At 44.9% G+C, this 21,983-nt stretch overlaps 2 protein-coding genes across 2 annotated transcripts in view; one reads left to right on the top strand and one right to left on the bottom strand.

The window, feature by feature from the left end:
* The window catches only part of MICAL3 (microtubule associated monooxygenase, calponin and LIM domain containing 3), a 225,238-nt gene extending 212,966 nt beyond the window's left edge, over positions 1 to 12,272 (bottom strand). Inside the window, exons 1-3 of the mRNA XM_079992104.1 lie at positions 12,164 to 12,272; positions 10,237 to 10,335; positions 7,777 to 7,921 (exon numbers count right to left, since the gene is read on the bottom strand). The gene's annotated coding sequence lies outside the window, so the exon portion shown is untranslated. The remainder of the gene's footprint in view (positions 1 to 7,776; positions 7,922 to 10,236; positions 10,336 to 12,163) is intronic.
* A 134-nt stretch (positions 12,273 to 12,406) lies between these two features.
* PEX26 (peroxisomal biogenesis factor 26) lies at positions 12,407 to 17,479 on the top strand. Its single transcript, XM_079993027.1, has 5 exons — positions 12,407 to 13,110; positions 14,030 to 14,170; positions 14,970 to 15,286; positions 16,096 to 16,242; positions 16,954 to 17,479. Exons 1-5 carry the CDS (start codon positions 12,881 to 12,883, stop codon positions 17,055 to 17,057), a joined length of 939 nt encoding a protein of 312 aa, XP_079849153.1. The 5' UTR covers positions 12,407 to 12,880; the 3' UTR covers positions 17,058 to 17,479.
* The last annotated feature ends 4,504 nt before the right edge of the window (positions 17,480 to 21,983 follow it).

Here is a 21,983-nt window from a genome sequence, read left to right as displayed (position 1 = left end):
ACTTGGTTACAAGTGATCGCCAAAGAAGAATGCTCACATACATTCTCTAGGACAGTGTTTCCCAACCTTTGGTCTCCAGCTGTTTTTGGACTACAACTCCCATCATCCCTAGCTAGCAAGACCAGTGGTCAGGGATGATGGGAATTGTAGTCCAAAAACAGCTGGAGACCAAAGGTTGGGAAACACTGCTCTAGGAGATGTGTAGGAAGTGGAAGTCCTTTTTCCTGAGAGGAAATCCTCAGGAACAGCTGGCAACAGAAAGAGCTATCTGCAGGGTTGGTGGGAAGGGGTACAGGGAAGTGTGTAAGTTCACATTTGTTACACAGATTCAAATCTGGCAAGCAAATGCTTCATTGCAGTTTCCTGAAGCTGTTTAAATAAGATTACTTACAATATTTGCTCCAGCCATGAAGCTCATTGGGTGACCTTGGGCCAGTCACTGCCTCTCAGCCTAACCTACCTCATAGGGTTGTTGCGAGGAGGAAATAGAGAGCAGAAGCATTGTACACCACCTTGAGCTCTTTGGAAGATAAAAGTGGTATATAGATGCCTAAAATAAAATAAAATAAAATCATCTCTAATAAGTTTAACAAAGAGCAAAGGAGACAGTATCTTCCTTGCTGAGCTCAAGTATTATACATATGGCACACCAAGGTTGCAATCCTAACCCCTAATTTACCTGGGAGTAAGCCCCGTTGAATTCAGTACTACTGAGTAGACATGGTTAGAATTTCACTAAATCTTAATATGGATTTGATGCCTGGGGCCAGAGAAAAGAAAGTTATTATTAAATGTGTAAATACACCTTCTGGACCAGGAGATGGAAGCTTGTATCTCATTAATAGCTTTCACAGGGGCCGTACAGATATACCTTGGGTTGCGAACGCTGCGGGTTGTGCGTTTTCGGGTTGCGGACCGTGCCAAACCCGGAAGTACCGGAACAGGTTACTTCCGGGTTTTGACACTCGCGCATGTGCAGAAGCACAAAATGACGTCACAAGCAAGCGCAGAAGCGCCAAATCGTGTCATGTGCATGCGGTTGCGAACAATGCAGGTTGCAAACATGCCTCCCGCACGGATCACGTTCGCAACCCGAGGTATGACTGTACTAAGAATGAAAAAAGAGACCGGGGTTGACCAGAGAGCTGTGATCCCTTAATGGAATTTTGCCTTACAGAAGAAACTCCATAAGAATATGCTGCTGAAAACGATATTCCTCTTGCCCCTTCTAGCCCTGTCAGAACATCCTTTAAGGGTTAAATATGCAAAAAACAAGAGGTGTGATCCAAGTTGTAGTAATCCTTTCTGGGAGAGTCTGAAAGGGCCCTGGCGGGAGTTTCTCCGGAGGCACAGAAGCAGTGAATGGCAGTTCCAGACAGGATAAAACCTCTTAAAGCTGCTTTCCTCCTTGTCTGGCCCACTGCCGCTAACCCAAGATTAGTTCTGAGTTGACGAGTCAAATGGAAAAGAAATGAGCCAGAGCTGTCATTTTTTCACTCTCCCGGGGGGGGGGGTTACCATGACACATGGGACACGATTCCTAATATTGTTATACTGTACCATAAAAAAGTGTCAATAGTCTAAAAGGTCACAAGAGAAGGTTTGTTCTAATTAGCCCTGCCCCCAAGTTCCCCAGTAATGCTATAGGCTTGTTTACATACACACCCACCCACACCCACACCCCACACATAGAGAGCAGGGTTTGAATCCCCACTCAGCCAAGAAGCTCAGTGGGTGACCTTGGGCTAGTCACCATCTCTTAGCCTAACCTACCTCACAGGGTTGTTGTGGGGGTGAAATGGGGATGAGGAGAACCATTGTACACCACCTTGAGATCCTTGGAAGATAAAGGCGGTATAAGAATAAATGTGATAAATAAGAATAATGAAATGTACAAGTGTTTGCGTGAAAGAGTGTACATTTATTGACTTGTGGTGTGCACAGGTACATAGACTGTACACTCGTTGAATATAACATGTGAAAAACTATGAGTGTTTAGCTCAGTTATTTGTGTACACAAGTACACTGTACACTCGTGGGCTGTCATGTGTGAACGTCACCATCACCTCCCTTTTAAGGCTCAAATCCTGTAAGGCACAATTTAGTTAACTCTATCATGGTGATGGACGCTGGCATTTAGCTCATTGGGCCACACAATACAAGCAGGCCTCATTTAAGGGTTGAACAATGATGGCTACAACAGTCTTCTCTCCTCATCCACTTAAAAGCACCACATACAGTCCATGTTCACACAAACAGTGTACTAGAACTGAAAAGGGGCTCCTTCCATGCCATGCAGGTTGGTCTGCTAGGGCAAATGGGGCACTGCCACACCAACTTTATTCTGCCCCCACCTGCCTCCTTAGTTACAACCACTTATTTACAACCACCAGCTGGAGGTACTGCCTGTTAGCTTCCTCCTCCTTCGTTTCAGCCTTGTCCTTGTGCAACTCAGCATGGAGAAGGAGGAGGACAAAGCCAGAATTAGTTGTCTTTGCCGAACGTTAGCTTAGGCTCCACCTAGTGTTGGTTTCCCTGACTTCCACTCCATCAGTCAAGACAGTACTGGACCCAGGGCTAAGCATGAAATCCATACAGGGACCATTGAAGTCATACAGACACAGAAGAATTCTGCTAGTGAATCCTTTCCTCCAACATGCCTCCAACATCACATGGGTCTTTTTTCATGGCACCCACATTTCAACAGCCTTTCAAGGATATGCCTTATGGGGTTTCCTGATAAAAGGAACTAGTGCGTGCAATGTTAAGTGTCACTTGACTGTCAAGAGTGAGGCAGACATTGAGCATGAGCCCCATACAGAAGCCAACACCTCCAGACTACTCGGAGTACTGTTTGAGAACTTCAGAACCATGGGCAACACTTCTCTGCCAAGTGACACGTTAACCTTCCTCCCCAATTCCATTTAAGCTGAAAAAGAACTGTAGGCATTTTGGCTGCATTTGGAACATAGGAAGCTGCCTTGTAGGCGAATCAAGGAAAAAGCACACCAAGAACTGAGGCCAATGTAAATTTCAATAGTGTGAGTGGTCCCTACTCGCAACTCAATAATCAATAGAAACAAAAACTAATCCATTCAAAAGTATGTATTATAATAAAGATTACAAACTCAAATAGAGATTACAAACTCTAACAGAGATTACAAACTCAAAGACATATGTATAAAACTGTAATTCGTTACAAAGATTTTCTCCTTTTCACTCAACAATAATGTTGATCCTTATGATTTATCAGCTTGCAGATGGAGACTCAGTTTCAATCATTATGACTGTTGTATAATTCATGATAATTTAGAATTTAAATGTATTTTCATGTAATATCTGATACTTCCAGCTGATGAAGGTGAATACATCGAAACAGGGCCCTGTCTTGGTTTCCAGTCCATAACTGACTTCTGCTCAGTGATTGAAACTGAGTCTCCATCTGCAAGCTCCATTACAGTTTTATACATATGTCTTTGAGTTTGTAATCTCTGTTAGAGTTTGTAATCTCTATTTGAGTTTGTAATCTTTATTATAATACATACTTTTGAATGGATTAGTTTTTGTTTCTATTGATTACTGAGTTGTGAGTAGGGACCACTCCCACTATTGAAACTTACATTGGCTTGAGTTCTTGGTGTGCTTTTTCCTTGTAGGCGAATCAGGCAGTTTGTTCCGCCTACCTCAGAGTTGCCCACTCTAATTGGCAGCTGCTCTCCAGGGTTGCAGGCAGGGGTCTCAACTTGCCCGACCAGGAGATGCCAGGGATGGAACCTAGGGGCTTCTGTATGCAAGGTAAACACTCTTACCACCTTCACCCTTCCTCTAAGCTTTGACCAGCGAGCTGCAGCTGTTGCCAGCTCTTACACTGGACTATTGCAATCACAGATATTGCTACTAAGCGCATCCCGAGAATCGCAGGCTTAATTTTTATTAAAAAGAGCCCAGAAACTTTTTAGCCCTTAAGACTGCAAATATAACCTTGAAACTGTTTGGATAATAGTTGATGAGATTTCAGGAGTCAGGGAGGGGCAGAGGATTGAGCAGGATTTCCAGGAGACAAGGAAGGGAGAGGTATTCAGTCAGGGCGGTATTTGGCACTTCCAGTACCCAGCAGAAGCAATCTGAATTATGCAAAATAAGCACTGTTACGCAAACATGCTTTACTTGCATTATTTAGCCAAGGCTCAGAATTTTGGCTTCTTTTCAAGAGGGTAGGATATTTTGCACATAATTCCATTCCTTTTAATGCAGAGTATACAGAGGTATGCAGGAACCCTCTGTCCTTGAAGCTCAGGTTTCACTTACAGTTGAAAGGTAGGAGAAGAAGGTCAGGGTCAGATTTCTTGTCCCTGCCCTTCCCACCCCCACTGAAAAGTAAGCAACTGTGTGCAGAGACAGTTAACTAATTAGAAATCTAATCCCAGTTGCAGCTGTATCCAATTTTGCTCTAACACCTTTTGAGGAAGAAGACCCGGCTGGTAAGGAGAAAGAAAGTGTGGTTTTACATGCCAAAGCATGCAGTCAAGTCTACTCAAAAGTAAGACCCGTTGAGTTCAAGGCATTTTATTTCCAGGTAAATGAATACAGGATTGCTGCCTTAAAAGAAAAAGCCACGTGGATTGTGTTTTACCTTCTAGTAAGTGAGCATGAAGGCTAGAAACTTGTTTTGGTGGGTTTTTAAAAATTAAAATTAAGGCTGATTTTCAAGATGTACTTTGTAGACCTCTATGCCTGCAAGAGCCTTTATGCAAAATGTGACTTATAAAAATGTGACTTTATGCAAAATGTGACTTATATAAATGTATAAACTACTTCCAAATATCTTTTGTGTCCACAGGTTGAACACTACAAATTTTCAATCTGCCTTTAAGGCTGAAATCCTAAATTACCTTTCTTGAATCCCAGCAGGACTTGCTTCTAGATAGCTATGTTTATTGGAACTGGGATATAGGGATGAAAAAATTACTAACACAAGCAATACACAGCAGATGCATTCAGTAAATTACAGAATTCCACCCAGATATTCCCCAGCTGAAAACTTGAGTGACATTGCTGTTGACCAATGGAACACGAATATAGAAACATTTCATCATCAGAACAATCTTTAATTAGCTGATCCTTCCTTGAGAGCAGGGCAATGTATCCTAGCAACCGTAGAGAACTGCCAGCTTTTGCAAAACAGACTTTCATTAACCACCTCATGGGTGGCAGACAGCAAGAGAAACGATAGTAAGTGAAGGCAATAGTGGCTCCTGGCTTCTTCTTGGTTTCTGAGTTCTTTTAAGCTCTTCTGACATTCCATCTGTACAATGTAAATAAAGATACTACAGTGCTAATTCATGCAGCCTGCCAATAAATCTGAGTGTAAAAGGAGGACCACGGATGAACTTCAATGAAAAGAGCAAGGAAGTGGAGAAGTGTATATACACGACAAAATTTAAATAGTGGTGGCCGGCAGAGATTAGAATCCGGGCAGGAACCGGAGTATTATAGGGCGAAAGGCTGGATGACATTTCCACCAGATCAAATGTACTAGAAACGCTAGAGGCTTAGGGAAAAAAGAATGTTGGGTGGCTTTAAAATAGGATTAGAAACATTCATAGAGGACAAGCCTATCAGTGGCTACTAACCCTGAAGGATATGCTCTACTGTCCACAGCCCAAGACAGGATGCTTCTGAATATCACTTTCTGGGAACAGCAGGAGGGCATAGAGCTCTTGTGCTCTGGTCCTGCTTGCGAGTTTCCCACAGGCATCTGCCTGGCCACTGTGAGAATAAAATGCTGGCCTAGAAGGGCCACTGGCCTGATCCAGCAGGGCTCCTCTTATTCTTAATCATACATGGATGAAACCGAAAGAATGCCAATGGGAACACAATTGGGTGTTGGCTAGATCTACTCCAACACATTCTTAATTTGCAAAACAAGAGGGCATGCACACCAAAAATCTCTTAATAGTGAAGGCATAACTAATCCGTGTCAAATGATCCTGAGTGTACATTCTTGCTTAAAGAAATGCCGTGCACTGGATTAGATTAGTGCAGCCCTCTTTGTAAGAATTCCAGCGCTAGGTGGTTTACCAAAATCTGGCTCATGGTCTATCAAGTCTATTGTCTACTCTGCCCACATCCTGATAAGACTTTGCCTTCACTATTCTTACTGTTTCATAGAGTTGGAAGGGTTTGTGCAAGGCATCTAACCCAACCCATGCTTGATGTAAAGTCTTTCCAGATGTCCTTTTTATTGTGTCGTCATATTTGTGCTTACGGTGATATCAGGCCAGTCGCGTGATATCCTGCTTTCAATACTCTTAGCAGCTTCAAGGTTTTGGGACAGTCATACTGCATTGTTCCCAATCAGTGCATGTTCCACAACTTTGACTGAAATCCTATACATACACACACAAACACACCACAAATGTTCTGGGTTATTTTTTATGTCCTGCTTTTGTTGTATGGGAATATTGGGGAAGCGTCACAGAACAACTAATAAAGTGGAATGATTTGTGGGTGGTCCTTTATACTAATGCATTAATGCACTAGTATTGTGCCAATGTTGCAGGATATACCCACAAAACGAAACAACAGCAACAACAAGAAAGAAAACAGTCAGGAGAGGCCCACACATAGAGTGGAAAAGTGTAATTCCAAAGGCTTCTCTGATTGGCTGCATTATTAGCACACAGTGATAAACCATGGTTTAGTGCTACATGGATAGACGGTAACAAGCTTGAGGGAAGCATCAGGCTAGCATGCTCTCCCTCCCCTCTCCTCATCCCACATGGCTAGGAAAAGGACATCTCCCAAGTTTAGTTGGGATACTTTAAAGTATCTCAGTTTAGCATTACAGTTGAACCAGGGATCCTTGGTTTTTTTAAAAAACAAACAAACATCACATCTGTTTTCTAATAAGCCTACCATAGTTGGATTATGAAATCAGCCAGGAAAGGAGAGGAGTAGCATATGAACACCTTGTTGGGCTCATTGAGCCTTGGCTGCATAATGCTAAAATTTAGCTGCTAAATTACGGTTTAGTGTTATGTGGTGAACCAGGCCACTATCAACAGCAAAGAAAGGAAGACAATCCAGACCCTATTAATTAATTGAACTAGACTGCTGGCCCATTACAAGCTGAAAGGCATAGTTGTACATTGTATGCCAAGCATGCGCTAATCACAACAATCCATTCTCATAGTTGCCGATGAATAACAATTAGGGTCTCCAATATACATCCTGGACTTCAGTTCAAAGAGCCAAAACATTCCAATCAAGCAAAGCGGAGTTTTGCATTCAATGAGCTAAACATGTCTGCAAACTACACAGTACAATTCCGTGATCCCTACCTGTCTTTCATGCTCCTCTCAGTTGATTTTAGGGTGTGCTACCCCTCTTGATGACATTGCTATGGCTGCCTCTTCTTTTCAACATGAGAAGCTGTGACTATTTCTTTCTCTTCAAACTTAGCTGCCTGGCGTTGCTCCTTCCAGCTCAGAGTCTTAGTGTTGCTAATCTCTAATTAGCAGCCCACTAACACAGAAGAGGCCAGGAGCTCGGAAGACTGCCCACCCCCAACCCTGTGGCCCTGTGACCAGTACTGTTCCGATCTGGATTAACGTTTGAGGTGATTTGTCCTGGAGGCCTTACTGCATGTGCCTATATTTCTAAATACCCTTGAGCTGCACTGGGTGATGGGGCATTAAAAACCAAACCAAATGAGTGACTAAAACCACATACAACAGTTGCACAGCAAAGGGTCCAGCTTTTCCTTCTACTCACTGGTTTCTTCGGTTACTGCACCTTGTGGCAACTCTGGTCCAGAGGTTTTTTTTTAGTAAAGATACTAAGCAAAATGCAAGATCACAAAACGTGAGCGAGGGAGTGAGGAATGCCTTCCATACACAGCAATATGAAATATTCTTTTCTGCTTTTTTTAAAAAAGCTAAGGTTAAATAAGTTGAGAGAAATGTAAAACTAGTAACTTGAAAAAATAACAAAAAGGAAGCACATATTTGATAACGCTGGAGGGCAACCAATGAAGTGGATGTAAAATGACAAGTTTTAAAGCTTTCCCCCCAGAGTACTGATAATTGGAACTTACTGCTATAGAACTGGAAATGATTAAGACTATAACTGGGTTAAACTAACTATCAGCAGAGATACTAACAGCTCTTAAGAAAATAATAATAATTAGGTTGGAACCGGCCAAAGGCCTGTCTTAGTCCAGCATTCTGTTCTCACAGTGGTCTATTGACTAAGACCTGTTCTTACTGAGGTGGTAGCCTCATGTCTGGGCTGTACCACTTCAGATTGCAGGTGGGAACACTTCCAATTATTAAGTTCTCTTACACGAATGTGCCCCCTGAAAACAGAAAAAGGTGTGAGGTAAAAGGGTTTTAGACTATCCATCTCGACATGCTTGTTTTCTATATAGAAGGGAGAACCACACAAATTTATGAGCTCCAAGCTGCAGATATAATAGCCCAAATACAGGGCTTGGGTTTTGTTTTTTAAAGTAAACATGAGTTTGCCACTTCAGTGAAAAAATAGGTAATGCAAGTATATATTATTTTCTTGAGGAATGGACTTACTGATGTGAACTGGGAGTGGCCGAAAGAAAATGTATTATTAGTGACCTTTGCTATACCAGTTGTTTAGGATCGGAATCTTGCTTATTCCTGTTTATTATGTAGTGTTCGTATTTCACAAGCCCTCTCCATGAGCAGAAAATATAGTATGTGGAGAGTTTGTTCTTATTATAAGTGAAAGCGGAAATTGTGTGTCCAAACAAATTTCCTTCTGCCTTCAGTTTCAGAAATATGTGTTGTGGGGAGGGGAAAGGAGGGGAGAATTCAGAGGCAGTAAAAAGCAATAACAAGTAAGCTATCCAAACCTAATAAGGAAATGTTGCTTTTTGGAATAAAAATATAATGCATAATTATATTTTGTGTGTCATACCCTGCCTGAAAAGTTGGAATTGTCTTATGCATTAAAGCTTTCTTTAGCCGAATGACACCACTCGTCTATCTGTCCCAGGGATGGAGAACTGGTGGCCCTTCAGATGTTTTTGGACACTGGCCATTCCAAGTGGAGCTAATGGGAGTTCAAAGTCCAGCAGCATTTGTCTCTCCATCTCTGATGTAGTCAAATCCTGTCTACTCCAGCCTTTCCCAAACTGGTGCCTTCCAAACCATGTTGGCCTCCAATTCCCATCAGCCCCAATTAGCTTGGCCAGTGCTCAAGGATGATAGTTGTTGTCCAAAACATGTGGAGAGTGCCAAGTTGGGGAAGACTTTTCTACAACAAATCTCTGGGCTCTCCAGCAGAGGTTTCCTCCCAGCACTTAGCACCGTAAGTCCTTTTAGCTGAAAGCAATTTGCGACCTGAACCTGGGGATTTCTGTATCCAAAGAATAGGCACTACCACTGAGCTGTTTATCCAACACCACAATCCAATAGCCAATTCAGCCTGCGGGTTTCTAGTTCTTGTGGAGAGCTTTGAATCCATGTGAGGTAGCCATCTAATTTCTCACTGCATTACCTGTTGTGGGTTGTTTCTCATGTATAGCTCAATTGGTAGAGTATGAGACAGGGTGAAAGATTCTTGAATTGCAGGGGGTTGGACTAGATGACCCTTGTGGACCCCTCCAGCTCTACAATTCTATGATTCATGTAACTTTCCTCTAAGCAGGTTTTGAAAGCGCATATGGGAAGTGGTCAGAAAATGACTAAATGATAAGTTTTTGTCAAAGCAGGGCGTAAATGCGTTTTCCAGTTCACATAAGAAAATAATTCATGGTACACCTACAGAATGTTCCTATTATTTTATTCTCCTTGAGATTATTCCCTAGTCTGTCTTTGTTTTGTTTTTTTGAATCAGGTTTATCGTACACTTGATTTAAAATGAGCTCCCATACACTTGTCCCATCCACATGAACGGCATTCACAAATTACATATTCCAGACTGAGGATACGGTTTTATACACACTTACCAGGGAATAAGCCCTGTTGAAGACAGTAGACTGTACTTCTGAGTAAGCATGCATAAGATTGCACTGCAAAGGGCATTCTTGATGGCAGTTGCATTCCTCCCCACAAAAAAACATAGGTTACCAAAATTGGGATACTAACATCTTCGCTAGTGCTTTGGTTCCCATGCAACTTGGTTTTTTAAATATTTTATTTCAAAGTAAAAGTTATTTTGCTGTTTTGTATGTGGTTGTGCATTAGTGATGGTTACCTATTTGAATTCAAATAAGCCTCTTAATATCCAATTGCTGTTTTGGGTGGCTATCTTGGAAGTTGAAGATGTTGGTCTTGCATAGTTCCACACTGCACCCTACAGGACACAAGAGCAGAGTACAAAAACACATTACTATTCATTTCTCTTATAGGAGCAGGCTGTTCTGTTTCATCCTGGACTTGATTACATGGACTTCTGTGGGAATGTTGTTGATATACTTAACTTTCTCCTGCTGAAATAGGGTTAAATTAGAGGGGTTTATACGGACTGTGTTGTATGTGAGGTTTGCTTGATTGTTTGTTTTAATATTGAAGAAAGCGGTTTTCTGAACGAGAGACAAAAGGCTTGTGGTCAAAATATTTAATGCCAACGTGTAAATACAAGAGCTATTCTCTGTACTGGGTGGCCCAACAACCAGCAGGACCAGACTGTGGGGCTCTGGGAACAGAACCACAGCCCCAACATGGTAGCTAGTACCCCCAGTGGCAGCCTAGGGGGGCTAGAGGAGGGAGGCATTCCTATACAATCTGCTGGGAGACCCCAGAAGCATAGGAAGCCCCCAGAAGGACTGAACCTGTGAATTAAGCAATAAGGACTGAGAACTGTGTTTGCTTTACTCAAGAGTAGAAACTCTGTGGAAAACCCAGCTACTACAACAAGAAGAGGTGTGGGGGTTTCTGCTCTTGGAACTGTGAACTGACCTACAAAGGGATTGTGCCTGCAAGTTCAACAATGATTTTGAAATGCTGTGATGTCTTTTGTTTATGTGCATGCTGTGGTGTTGGGATAGTAAGCGCTTTGTTTAAATTACTCTGTTCACGGAGAAAGGCTTGGAGGAATCCAGGAAGCTGGAGGCCACTTACAAAGGAACTGTTATTGTGTTTTTAAATGTCTTCTTGTGTTTTTGATGTAACTTTCTGCTATCTTTCAAGCACAGTGGAATGCTGGTAGTAACCATGTTGGACAGTCATGGAACACTGCCTTTTGCTAAGGAGGGGGTGGTATTATAGAAATGGGGGAGGGGAATCCCCCTAAACCCTATAAATTAATAAATGCTAGGATTTTGGGTTCTTTGTGATATGCAGGGAGACTTTAAGCTGCTAAGGGGATTCCTGGGTTGCCTTACTCAAACCAGCCTGGCTGGCCGAGGGAAGAGCAGAGCATTAAAACAGAGAACCATTGAGGACAACTCCTTGTCCCGGAGACTGGAGATTTGGAGGGTTGCCAGGGTAACTGCTCTGGGGGAGGGCAAGGGGCCTCTGGGAAGAAGAAAGAGGGAGAATGGCTGAGATCCATCTTGGCGATGAAGGAAAGACTGCCTGCAATGCTCTGGGCCATGCTGTAAGATCGGGACCCCCTCCCTGCAGATGGAAGGTATAATAAGTGAATAAACCCTGTTTCCCAAAGCACAACAGCCTCCGCGTGTCTTCTGTTCTTCGAAGGGCCGCAGAGCCTGTAGGTGTGCCTGTGATGCCATGCGCTCTGGCCCCTCCTTGGCAGGCGTTGGGCTTTTGCAACAATACATTAAAACCAGTTAGTGGGGTGGGGTGGGGAGGTAATGCCTTAAAGGGATCCGAGTTTGGTGTTCCCAAACCGAGCTGGGTTCTGGTGTTCCGTGGCATGTCTGTGAAGAACACTTGCAATAACCTGAATTCTACATTCAGGTAGGTAGCCGTGTTGGTCTGACGCAGTCGAAATAAATAAATAAAATTAAAAAATTGTCCAGTAGCACCTTTTTTTTTATTTATTTCGACTGAATTCTGCAAAAGTCAAATTGTAATACAATGTAAAAAAAGGAGGAATTAAAATGCAATTAAAATCCATTACACATCTAGCCCAGGGCATTACAATTGCTACAACAGGCAAGAGAAAAACAAATCACCAAGTGGTCCAACCAGACCCTCAAAAATTTCCAACTACGTACTGTATTAACGACGAGGGACATTATGAATTGAGGAGGCCAACGAACTAAGCTTAAATCCCCCTCCCTCCTGCTCCACGTTACTTCCTGCCACGGGCTGCCTTCCGGTTGTCGCAGTCCGGCCTCCCGTCAGTCAGCCTTTCCCGTCGACTTTTCCCTCTCATGCGAGAGGGACTACATTTCCCGTCATGCTCTCTTGCGGCGTGACTGCGGGCGCGCAGGTAAAGCGAGGAAGTCGTCTGACCGAACAGCAGTTTAGGGGCAGTCGCATTTTTTTGTTGCTCTTTATGCAGAATGTGCAGGGAGATGATCTTTGCTTCCTAGGAAGAGAGCGGGGTCTGCACTGCGTTTGCTTTTGATAGGATACAGGGCTTTATAGAAGGCGGACCCGCACCCTCAGAATTGCAACTGTGCAATTCTGCAGATCTGGACAGTCGGGATCTTCTGGATTCTGAAGAATGGTGCAACCGAAGACAATTTTCTTTTTTACTTAGCTTTTCCCCTCCTACACACCCCTGCCCCTCTTTTCTAGCCGGTGTCTGACTGCAGAGGGGAATAGCCAGCCTCTGAAGAAGAGTTAGTGGGCTAAAAATAATAAACAAAAACCCAAATTGTTGAGTGCTGCATAATATTTTGTCCTGAAGCTGCTGATCGCGCGAGGCAACCAGGCCTATAGCGCAGCTCAGTCGGAGTGTTTAGTTTTAGAATCAGCACCTAGAGATGATGAGGAATGACCTGTCCGTGGCGCTTGCTGGCATCGGCGGGGCAGGGAGCCTTTTAAGAAGCAGCGAGCCCGTGTCTCTGTCTCCAGTGGCGTCCCACGCAGCTTCCTTACTGGAAGAGGCTGCAGATCTGCTGGTGATGAACAGGGACTTCGCGGCTGCTCTGGACAGGTGCGAGAAAGGCTGCGAGAGCCTCAGGAAGGACCCCGAGAATGAAGATGCTGACAGGTAAGTGCTGAATTGAGGCAGAGGTCGGGTGAGAACTGGGAAGAGTGGGATTGATCAGTGCCAGATTTAGGTATGTGCTGAGCTACCTGCAGCCCATGAACTAGGGGGTGGGGCTCATCCTTTTTAAAATAAAAGAACCAGGCAGATTTTATTACCTAGGCCCAGTTGCTTAGTAAAATTAAACACACAATGTTTATGTGTCTATGACTGTGTAAGAGTTACACAATTGCGTGCTTACTATTTAGTAAAGTTCGTGGAGGTTTTATGCTGCTCAGAATCAAATAATAAAGTCAGCCATGAAGCAATACAGTGTTCGGATCACTGTCTAGCATTATAGAGTACATTTTGAGAATAAGTGAGGATTATAACATAGCTGCGATTCCCCTATGAATGTTCTGTGTGAATGTCTTTGATAATTCCATACTTTTGTAAACTTACTAAACTCCTAGCCTGTGGCCTCCAGTTGCTTTAATCCAGTCCTGGAATTGATGTTGTTCTTTTAAAGGGAATTAAATAACGATATTTATTCCAGTACCTGTTAGCACAAATGGCAGAAGAATGCAGTTTCTTACAGAAAAAAATATTTTACCAAGTTACAGCAGAGGGACAGGAAGGGTAAAATGGCCACTGGCTGTGCTGGAAGACAGCAACTTCCTGCTCCTCGTCTCCTTGAACTTCTCTTATTACCATCTGGTTATTATAAAACTTTGTAAATAAGAACTACTGTCTGTGTTTGCTCCCCCCCCCCAATACCTTTGCCTTTTCTGTCATGCCTTTTAGATAGCCCTTGCCCCTGGACTTCCAATCTTGTTGCTGATATTTGTGTGGCACACTGGGAGTCCTTTTCAGCAGCAGAGTGAGGTTAATTTCTAATAATAATAATAATAATTAGATTTTGTGCATCTCTTTTCTGAATCAGCTCTGAAGAACTGAAATGCTCCTTATGCACTGTGGGTATCCAGGCCTTGGCTGAGATGAACCGATGGAGAGAAGTCCTGCCTTGGATTCTTCAGTACTATCACGAGCCTGAATGTTGGCCTTCCAGAATTCTAGAGCTGTGGTGGGTTCTGCTCTTATAGACGCAGAGTTATATTATTGTATTTTGGGGGGTGGTAAGCCTGTTACTGGACTGTACCAGTTTAGGCTGCGGGTGGGGGCTTGCATAGCTGAATGCACCTTCATGCAGATCAGTTCGCTGCATACAGAAAATTAGATATCTGGAAGAAAGAGGCATTGCATCCGAGTCTTCTGCCAGACATACAAGTTTTCTGTGTGCATGGATTTTTTTTTTTGTATGGAGATGCAGTAAGTGATCTCTCCTGAAGGAGCGTCTCCACCCCCATCGTTCAACCCGGACACTGAGGTCCAGTGCTGAGGGCCTTCTGGTGGGTCCCTCACTGCAAGAAGTGAAGTTACAGGGAACCAGGCAGAGGGCCTTCTCGGTGGTGGTGCCCGCCCTGTGGAACGCTCTCCCATCAGATGTCAAAGAAATAAACAACTATCTGACACTTAGAAGACACCTGAAGGCAGCCCGGTTTAGGGAAGTTTTTAATGACTGATGTTTTAATGTATTTTTAATCTTTTGTTGGAAGCCTCTCAGAGTGGCTGGGGAAACCCAGCCAGATGGGTGGGGTATAAATAATAAATTATTATTATTACTATTATTATTATTATTGTGTCTGGGAAGGACGTGTTGCTTGGAGAGTGTTCTGAGGGCCAGATAGAGCCCTGCACTAAATTATACTAGCTCCCTCTGTGTCAAGGGCTTTCTTGAGAATGCATACGAAAAATAATATGCAGATACAATGGTGTCATTATAATAATATTAAAGTGGTGGTATTGCTTTGTTTCCCTCTCAGCATCCTCCTGCATAGTAAAGTGGAAGAACCTCATGTGATGCTAGAAGTCGCCAGAGACTGGTTACATTCCTCAGCCAATCAGCACCTGCCTAGTTATGGCCTCTTGGCTCAGCTGCACCTGTTCCATGTGCTGTTGCCGCTCAGGCTCTTTGCAGAGGCAGAGGACCTAATCCGAGATTGTAAAGCATTGAGCAAAGAGCAACAGGTGGAGGCCTATGAGAGCATTAAGGAGCAGAGGCAGCAGTGGCTGCAGAAGGAAGAGGAGGAGCGCCAGCTTCCTGAGGAGCGGCCAGAAATGGTGTGGAAGCAACGGTTGGGTAGGCTTTTCTTAAAAGCAGTCTTATGTGTTTTGTAGCTGAAACCATAGATGCCTGGAGTATATAAATTTTCTTGCCATCTGGAAACAAAGCCTTATGAGGAATGGTTGAAGGAGGTGGTTATTGTTTAGCCTGGAAAAGAGGAGAATGAGAGGAGATATGATAGCCATCTTCAAATATCTGAAGAGCTGTCACATGGAAAATGGAACAAGCTTGTTTTCTCCTTCTCTGGAGGGTAGGACTCAAACCAATGGCTTCAAGTTACAAGAAAGGAAATTGCGACTAAACTTTAGGAAAAACTTTCTGACAGTAAGAGCTGTTTGACAGTGGAACAGTCTCCCTTGGGAGGTTGTGGACTGACCTTCCTTGGTGGTTTTTAAGCAGAGGTTGAATGGCCATGCTTTAGCTGAGATTCCTGCATTGCAGGGGCTTGGACTAGATAACTCTTGAGATCCCTTCCAACTCTACAGTTCTATTATTCTAGTAAGAGAATTGCAGTCCTACAGCATTCAGACAGCTTAATGAAATTGTTGGGTGAAGGAGACACACTTTCAACAACTTCACTGGGTTTTACTATTAGCAGAGATCAAGCGTTTGCTAAGGGGCAAAAGCATTTCCTTGATCAGCCACAAGAAATCAGTGCTGGCTGTACAGTCCTCACATGACAACGGTGGTGTCTGGAGAGCTTGTAAGGGAGAAAGGAGGTTATTTTTCATGGAATCTTCTCTGGAAATAACTTTTAAAAGTTTCTTTTGAGCGGTGCCTCCTCACCACTTTCCCTGGTGTAACGTCTGCCTTTTGTTTTGCAGGTTTGGTATCCCAAAAGGTGTTGACCATATTGGCACAGCTGGGTCGAGTGCTGGGATCCTTGGCAGGCCAGCTGTGTTCCATTCCCTACAGAAAGACACTCTTGGCTGCTTTCATGTTGTGTCTCATTGTCGTGAGACTTGACCCAGGTATACTTGAGAGAGGGGAGACAGTGGGAGGGGAAGGGAAAGGAGAAGTATCCAGCTGTGACTGTGTGAAATATTTAGCCTATGTAGGGGTGTATCTGGAATGGCAGTGTGTTTGTATTGACACACAGTGCTGCTTGGCCATGTTTGGGATTTCAGGAATGACTTGTAAAGCACAGACTGCTGGGGATATGGTCAAGTCTGCCATATCTGGAGTGGGATGGAATGAGAGCCCCAAATTCAACCGAGGTCCAGGAGCAAAGGAGTAGAAGGCCTGGCAGGGAGTAGCTGCATAAGAACCAAGTATATGACAGCTTCCTAAGTTAGACTCTTGGCCAATCTAGCTGTGGCAATGGCTCACCAGGGTTTCAGGCAAGGAGTCTTTCTGGGAACGTTAGTTTGTTTTAGGTGCTGGGAATTGTAGCTTTCTGAGGGGTTTTCTAACTACTCTCAGCTACCTTAACGAACTACAGTTCCCAGGTTTTTTTGGGGGGCGGAGCCGTTGCTGTTAAAGTGATACAACAGTGTTTTAAACGTATGGTGCATGTGATACCTGAGTGGTTTATTTTAGTTGTACGAGAAGCCTTGGGTCATTGTGTGTTTACATTTGGAGGAGGAATGTTTGACCAGTGTCGTGAATAATATTTGCTTATTGTTATGGGTAGATATGAGAAATGAAAGTCGTCTTCTTCTTCTTCTTCTTCTCTTTTCCAGCATCTCCCACTTCTCTGCCCTTCCTCAACAGGCTAATCCAGCTTTTCCATCAAGCCCGCTTGGCTGCATTTTCTCCACACTCCAGGCCTCCAATTCAAGACTAACTGACTCCACTGCCTTCTGTATGATGCTGAAGCAGTGCTTGTTGGAGGACCGCGGAGAAGCCACTTGCAAGTCAATGAAGGCGACTGCAGCTGTTGAGAGAGCACCTGCAGTGAGGCAGAGACTTCTTCGAGAATTAAGGATAGTGGCGGTGCAGTATCTGGGCGGGGTATCTGCTGTGTCATGACCTCAGCGATGGGACTGATAAAGATAGCTTTGGAGATAGCTTTTGGAGAAACATGAGATAGTTGGAATTTGGTGGCTTTGTATATGATCACTTAGAAACACTTGCCAACTAGATATCTTTATAATTGAGTTCTTGGAGCTTCTGTTTAAGGCTGATTTTTTTTTTGTATTTTTGATTCTGTGATATTGATTTATGTATTATATATGTATATTTGTAACATTAATTTTATTTAAATCACTTCCGTCTTGCTTTTTGGTCCCAGTTAGGAAATGCCCCTGTCCCCCGACAGATTGCAAGCTGCGATCACATCCACACCATTCGTTTAAAGCAGAGTTTCCCAAACTGGCTGGTCTCTGGCTGGTTTTTTTACTACAACTCCCATCATCCATAGCTCGCAGGACCAGTGGTCAGGGATGATTAGAATTGTAGTCACATAAACAGCTGGACACCCAAGTTTGGGAAACCCTGGTTTAAAGCAAATTTATAGCACTTTTAACAGGCATGACTCCCCCACCAAAGAATCCTGGCAACTGTAGTTTACACCTCACAGAGCTGCATTTGCAGCACCCTTCACAAACCACAGTTCCCAGGATTCCTAGTGGGAAGCCGTGTGCTTCAAATGTGTCATGTGGATATCATCCAAATGGACAGAGGTAATAAAACGAAGCAGAGAGCAAAACAAAGCTAGCCACATTACAACTCTTAGCAGCAAAGGGGAAAAAATCCTCCAAAGGCTGCTAGAAAATAAAGGTATTGACAAATAAGGGGACTAATCAGGACAGCCAAGGAAGGGTGTTCCATAATTTGAGCAGTGCAACCCAATGGACTCTTCCCCATGATGTGGTTAACCAAACCTCCACTGGCAACAGGACAGAGTGAGGCCTCTGATGAAAATCACAGTGGGTGGGCAGGCTCACATGGAAGGCTGAAATTCTTCAACTGTCTGGTCAAAATCCCTTGCTTAGGGTCCCCAAGTGCTTGACAGCCAAGCTGATTGTTGGGTGCCCATTGGGCATAGAATCATAGAATAGAATCATAGAATCATAGAGTTGGAAGAGACCACAAGGGCCATCGAGTACAACCACCTGCCAAGCAGGAAACACCATCAGAGCACTCCTGACATATGGTTGTCAAGCCTCTGCTTAAAGACCTCCAAAGAAGGAGACTCCACCACACTCCTTGGCAGCAAATTCCACTGTCGAACAGCTCTTACTGTCAGGAAGTTCTTCCTAATGTTTAGGTGGAATCTTCTTTCTTGTAGTTTGGATCCATTGCTCCGTGTCCGCTTCTCTGGAGCAGCAGAAAACAACCTTTCTCCCTCCTCTATGTGGCATCCTTTTATATATTTGAACATGGCTATCAAGTGCAAAGGGACGCAGGTGGCGCTGTGGGTTAAAGCCTCAGCGCCTAGGGCTTGCCGATCGAAAGGTCGGCGGTTCGAATCCCTGCGGCGGGGTGCGCTCCCGCTGCTCGGTCCCAGCGCCTGCCAACCTAGCAGTTCGAAAGCACCTCCGGGTGCAAGTAGATAAATAGGGACCGCTTACCAGCGGGAAGGTAAACGGCGTTTCCGTGTGCGGCTCTGGCTCGCCAGAGCAGCGATGTCACGCTGGCCACGTGACCCGGAAGTGTCTCCGGACAGCGCTGGCCCCTGGCCTCTTAAGTGAGATGGGCGCACAACCCCAGAGTCTGTCAAGACTGGCCCGTACGGGCAGGGGTACCTTTACCTTTACCTTTATCAAGTGCAAAGGGTGTTTTGTAAGCCACCCAGAGCTGCTGTTTTAAACTTCTGATGTCCTTGATTTAAAGAGGGAATGTGGGGAAGCTTTTCAAAGGGCTTTAAGGGCAAGAGCAAGCGCTGGAAACAAGCAGGTAGGCAGAACTGGAGTTAATAGGCTCAAAAAGGCAAGTCTAGCTGCTGCATTTGGCACTGGCCGAAGTTTCCAAACACTTCAGCAGCCCAGCAAAGTGTGTGCTGCAGTCATTGTCCAGAAGCACCCAAGACCACAAGCTTGGTTTTTCAAGGAAACTGCTATCCCTTCCAGTAAAGGCGTGTCTCTAATCTTGGATTGGCTTTCCTACTGATCCAGAAGTGCCTCTGTCTTGTCTGGCCCACATTCAACCCACCACTGCTCTCAAGTTGCAGTTCAGGATCTGCACACCCTCCCTGGACGGAAGGAAGGAAATGCAAGCTAGAGATGGGTGTCCGCAGCATATTACTGACACCAGATAACCTCCTAGCTGTTTCATGCAGGTGTGAAATAATGCAGGGGACACACTGGAGTCCTTTGTGATGTAGGGCAGAGGCCAAGGAATTAAACACGAATCTCTAAATGCCCTGTTCAGCAACTGACTTGCAAGGTAAGACTACAGCCACTGCTAAACAGCGCCTCCCATCCCAAAGGGGTGGTCAATGGTATTAAAAGCTTGTTGTGGCGTCCAACTGGCTTGCAGTCCTCTTGTCCAGCTCACAGCACAGGTAATCCGCTAGTGTGACAGATATTTCAGTGCCAAAACCATACTGCAAAGGATAAAGATTGTACGTTGAGCACTTTGCCCAAGTAGCATAAATAGGAAACCAGCAGGTAATCGCCTAGGATGGTGGGATCTGATGAAGGCTCCTTTGATAATGCCTTACAACTCCTTCCTTCAGTCCATACGGTACTTCACCATTCTTTACAACCTGCCCCATCCAACTGACCTGCCCTGCTCTGGCTGCCTTAAGGAGTCAGGATGGGCAAGGGCCAAGAGGACAGATGATCAGCCTAACACCTCCAAGCACCTCATCCACATCCTCAGGCTGAAGGAGCTAAAACATACTGTCAGAGCTGCCCAAGGTCCCAGCTCACAGAGGACCAATGCCAGGTCGTCGTTATATACAAAAGTCTTTATTGAAGTTCAGTTTCCATTCCAAAGCCGTAGCGCGCAGCTCTACGTCTTAAACCCTAGACCGCCGAAGTTCCGTCTGAATCTCCTCCCCCCTGACACCAGTTTAAGATTCTAGCCCTGCTCCACCTCTTCCTCTGCTCTCTTCTCCTCTGGGTCCTCCTGTCCGCTGGGGCATTCCCCTTTCTGGACTCTTCTGACGCTGAGTCCCCTGACTCCTCCCCCTGCCTCCGGCGGGCTTTAGGACCCGGTTCCCAATCCTCGTTCTCTGCTGCCCTGCACGCCTGTACTTTTGAACTTGGCTCTCGCGCCAACCCAGTGACCTTCCTCCTGACCGTTACACTGCTTCTGTCACTGCTTCCCTCTTCCGGGATGCTAGCTGGACCTGACCTCCCCTCCGTTGCCTGACTCTCCGATGGAGGCGTGGTCAGCCCTGACTCCTCTTCTCTCCCTGCTGGGGGAAACGCTAACCCCGATACCTGGGACTCTTCCCCCCACTATGCTCAGGTGGGGAAGCTGGTCCTGATCTCCAACTGCTGCTCTGGGAGTCCCCGCTGGCCCCTTGCTTCTGGAGTGTCCCCCTTGGGACCCCCCTTGCCCTGGCCACCGGCGCCCCCTTCTGTGAATCTTCCGATTCGCTGGAGAGGCTCATGGAACCTCTCGGGCCACTGTCATCTTCTCCTACGCTGCCCTCAGATTCTTCCCCTTCGCTCTCCATCTCCCCTCTTCCCTGTGCTTCTGCTCCTGAGCCCCTGACACATACCTATTAAAACAGGATGAGCAGGTAACAGCATATGAAGTGCCCTTGCTGGATCAGATCAAAGGCCTATCTAACGCCACCTCCAGTTCTCACAGCAGCCAACCACATGCCTATGTGAAACCTGCAAAAAAGTTATGAATGCAACAGCAGTACCAGATGACAGCAGGAATAGCATGATGCTCTTAATCCCAGGGCCGGCAGCGAGGCTCCTCACAGGGTCTCTGCCATGGGAGCATATTCACCCAGTGCTTTTCCAGCTGCACTGGCTCCCGGTGGAGTACAGGGTCAGATTTAAGATGCTGGTTTTGACCTTTAAAGCCCTTTAAAGGCCTACGGGACCTCATACCTACGGGACCGCCTCTCCCGGTATGCCCCATGGAGAGCCTCAAGGTCCATACATAGCAACACCCTAGTGGTCCCAGGCCCTAAGGAAGTTAGATTAGCTTCAACCAGAGCCAGGGCCTTTTCAACACTGGCTCTGGCCTGGTGGAACGCTCTGCCTCATGAGACCAGGGCCCAGGCTTGGAGCCAATTTGATTCCCTCCCCCTCTTTCTTTTTCCTTTTTCCTTTCTCCTCCTGTGATGAGGCTGCATTTTAATATTTTAATGTTTCAATATTTTAGTGTTGTATTTTGTTTTTAAGTTGTATTCATTCAACTTGTTTTTATTATTGCTTGTTAGCCGCCCTGAGCCCAGCCTTGACTGGGGAGGGCGGGGTATAAATAAAAATTATTATTATTATTATTATTATTATTATTATTATTATTATTACCCAGGCTTCCATAGACTTCACAATGAGAACAGGATCTATTCTGAAATGAACACAAATGACTTTATCAGCAAGGTGCCTTGCAAACTAACTGGTTGCTCTAGGCCAGCGCAGTGCCCTTCCCCCCCTCAGAATACTTCCCCCCTTGGAACAGCTCTGCTAGATGACAACCCATTGATAGGAAGATGACAGAGAAAGCTGATGGCAAACAACGGGTGCTAGCTGAGGGATGGACAACCTGTGGCTTCCAGATGCTGCTAGACTCCAGCTCCCATCACTTCTGGTCATTGGCTGGTGGAGGCTGGTGAAAGATGTCCTACAACATCTAG

Source organism: Podarcis cretensis (assembly GCF_951804945.1).
Source record: "Podarcis cretensis genome assembly, chromosome: 10".
Lineage (NCBI taxonomy): Eukaryota > Metazoa > Chordata > Lepidosauria > Squamata > Lacertidae > Podarcis > Podarcis cretensis.
The sequence above is the reverse complement of the archived record's forward strand: the minus strand, read 5'-3'. Positions and strand labels throughout refer to the sequence as shown.

Bases quoted from the DNA above. Each gene is read 5' to 3' on its own strand.
- PEX26 (XM_079993027.1), top strand. From the start codon at position 12,881: ATGATGAGGAATGACCTGTCCGTGGCGCTTGCTGGCATCGGCGGGGCA. The intron at 15,287-16,095 runs GTAGGCTTTTCT...TTTGTTTTGCAG, and splicing joins GGTGTGGAAGCAACGGTTGG to GTTTGGTATCCCAAAAGGTG. The intron at 16,243-16,953 runs GTATACTTGAGA...TCTCTTTTCCAG, and splicing joins TGTCGTGAGACTTGACCCAG to CATCTCCCACTTCTCTGCCC.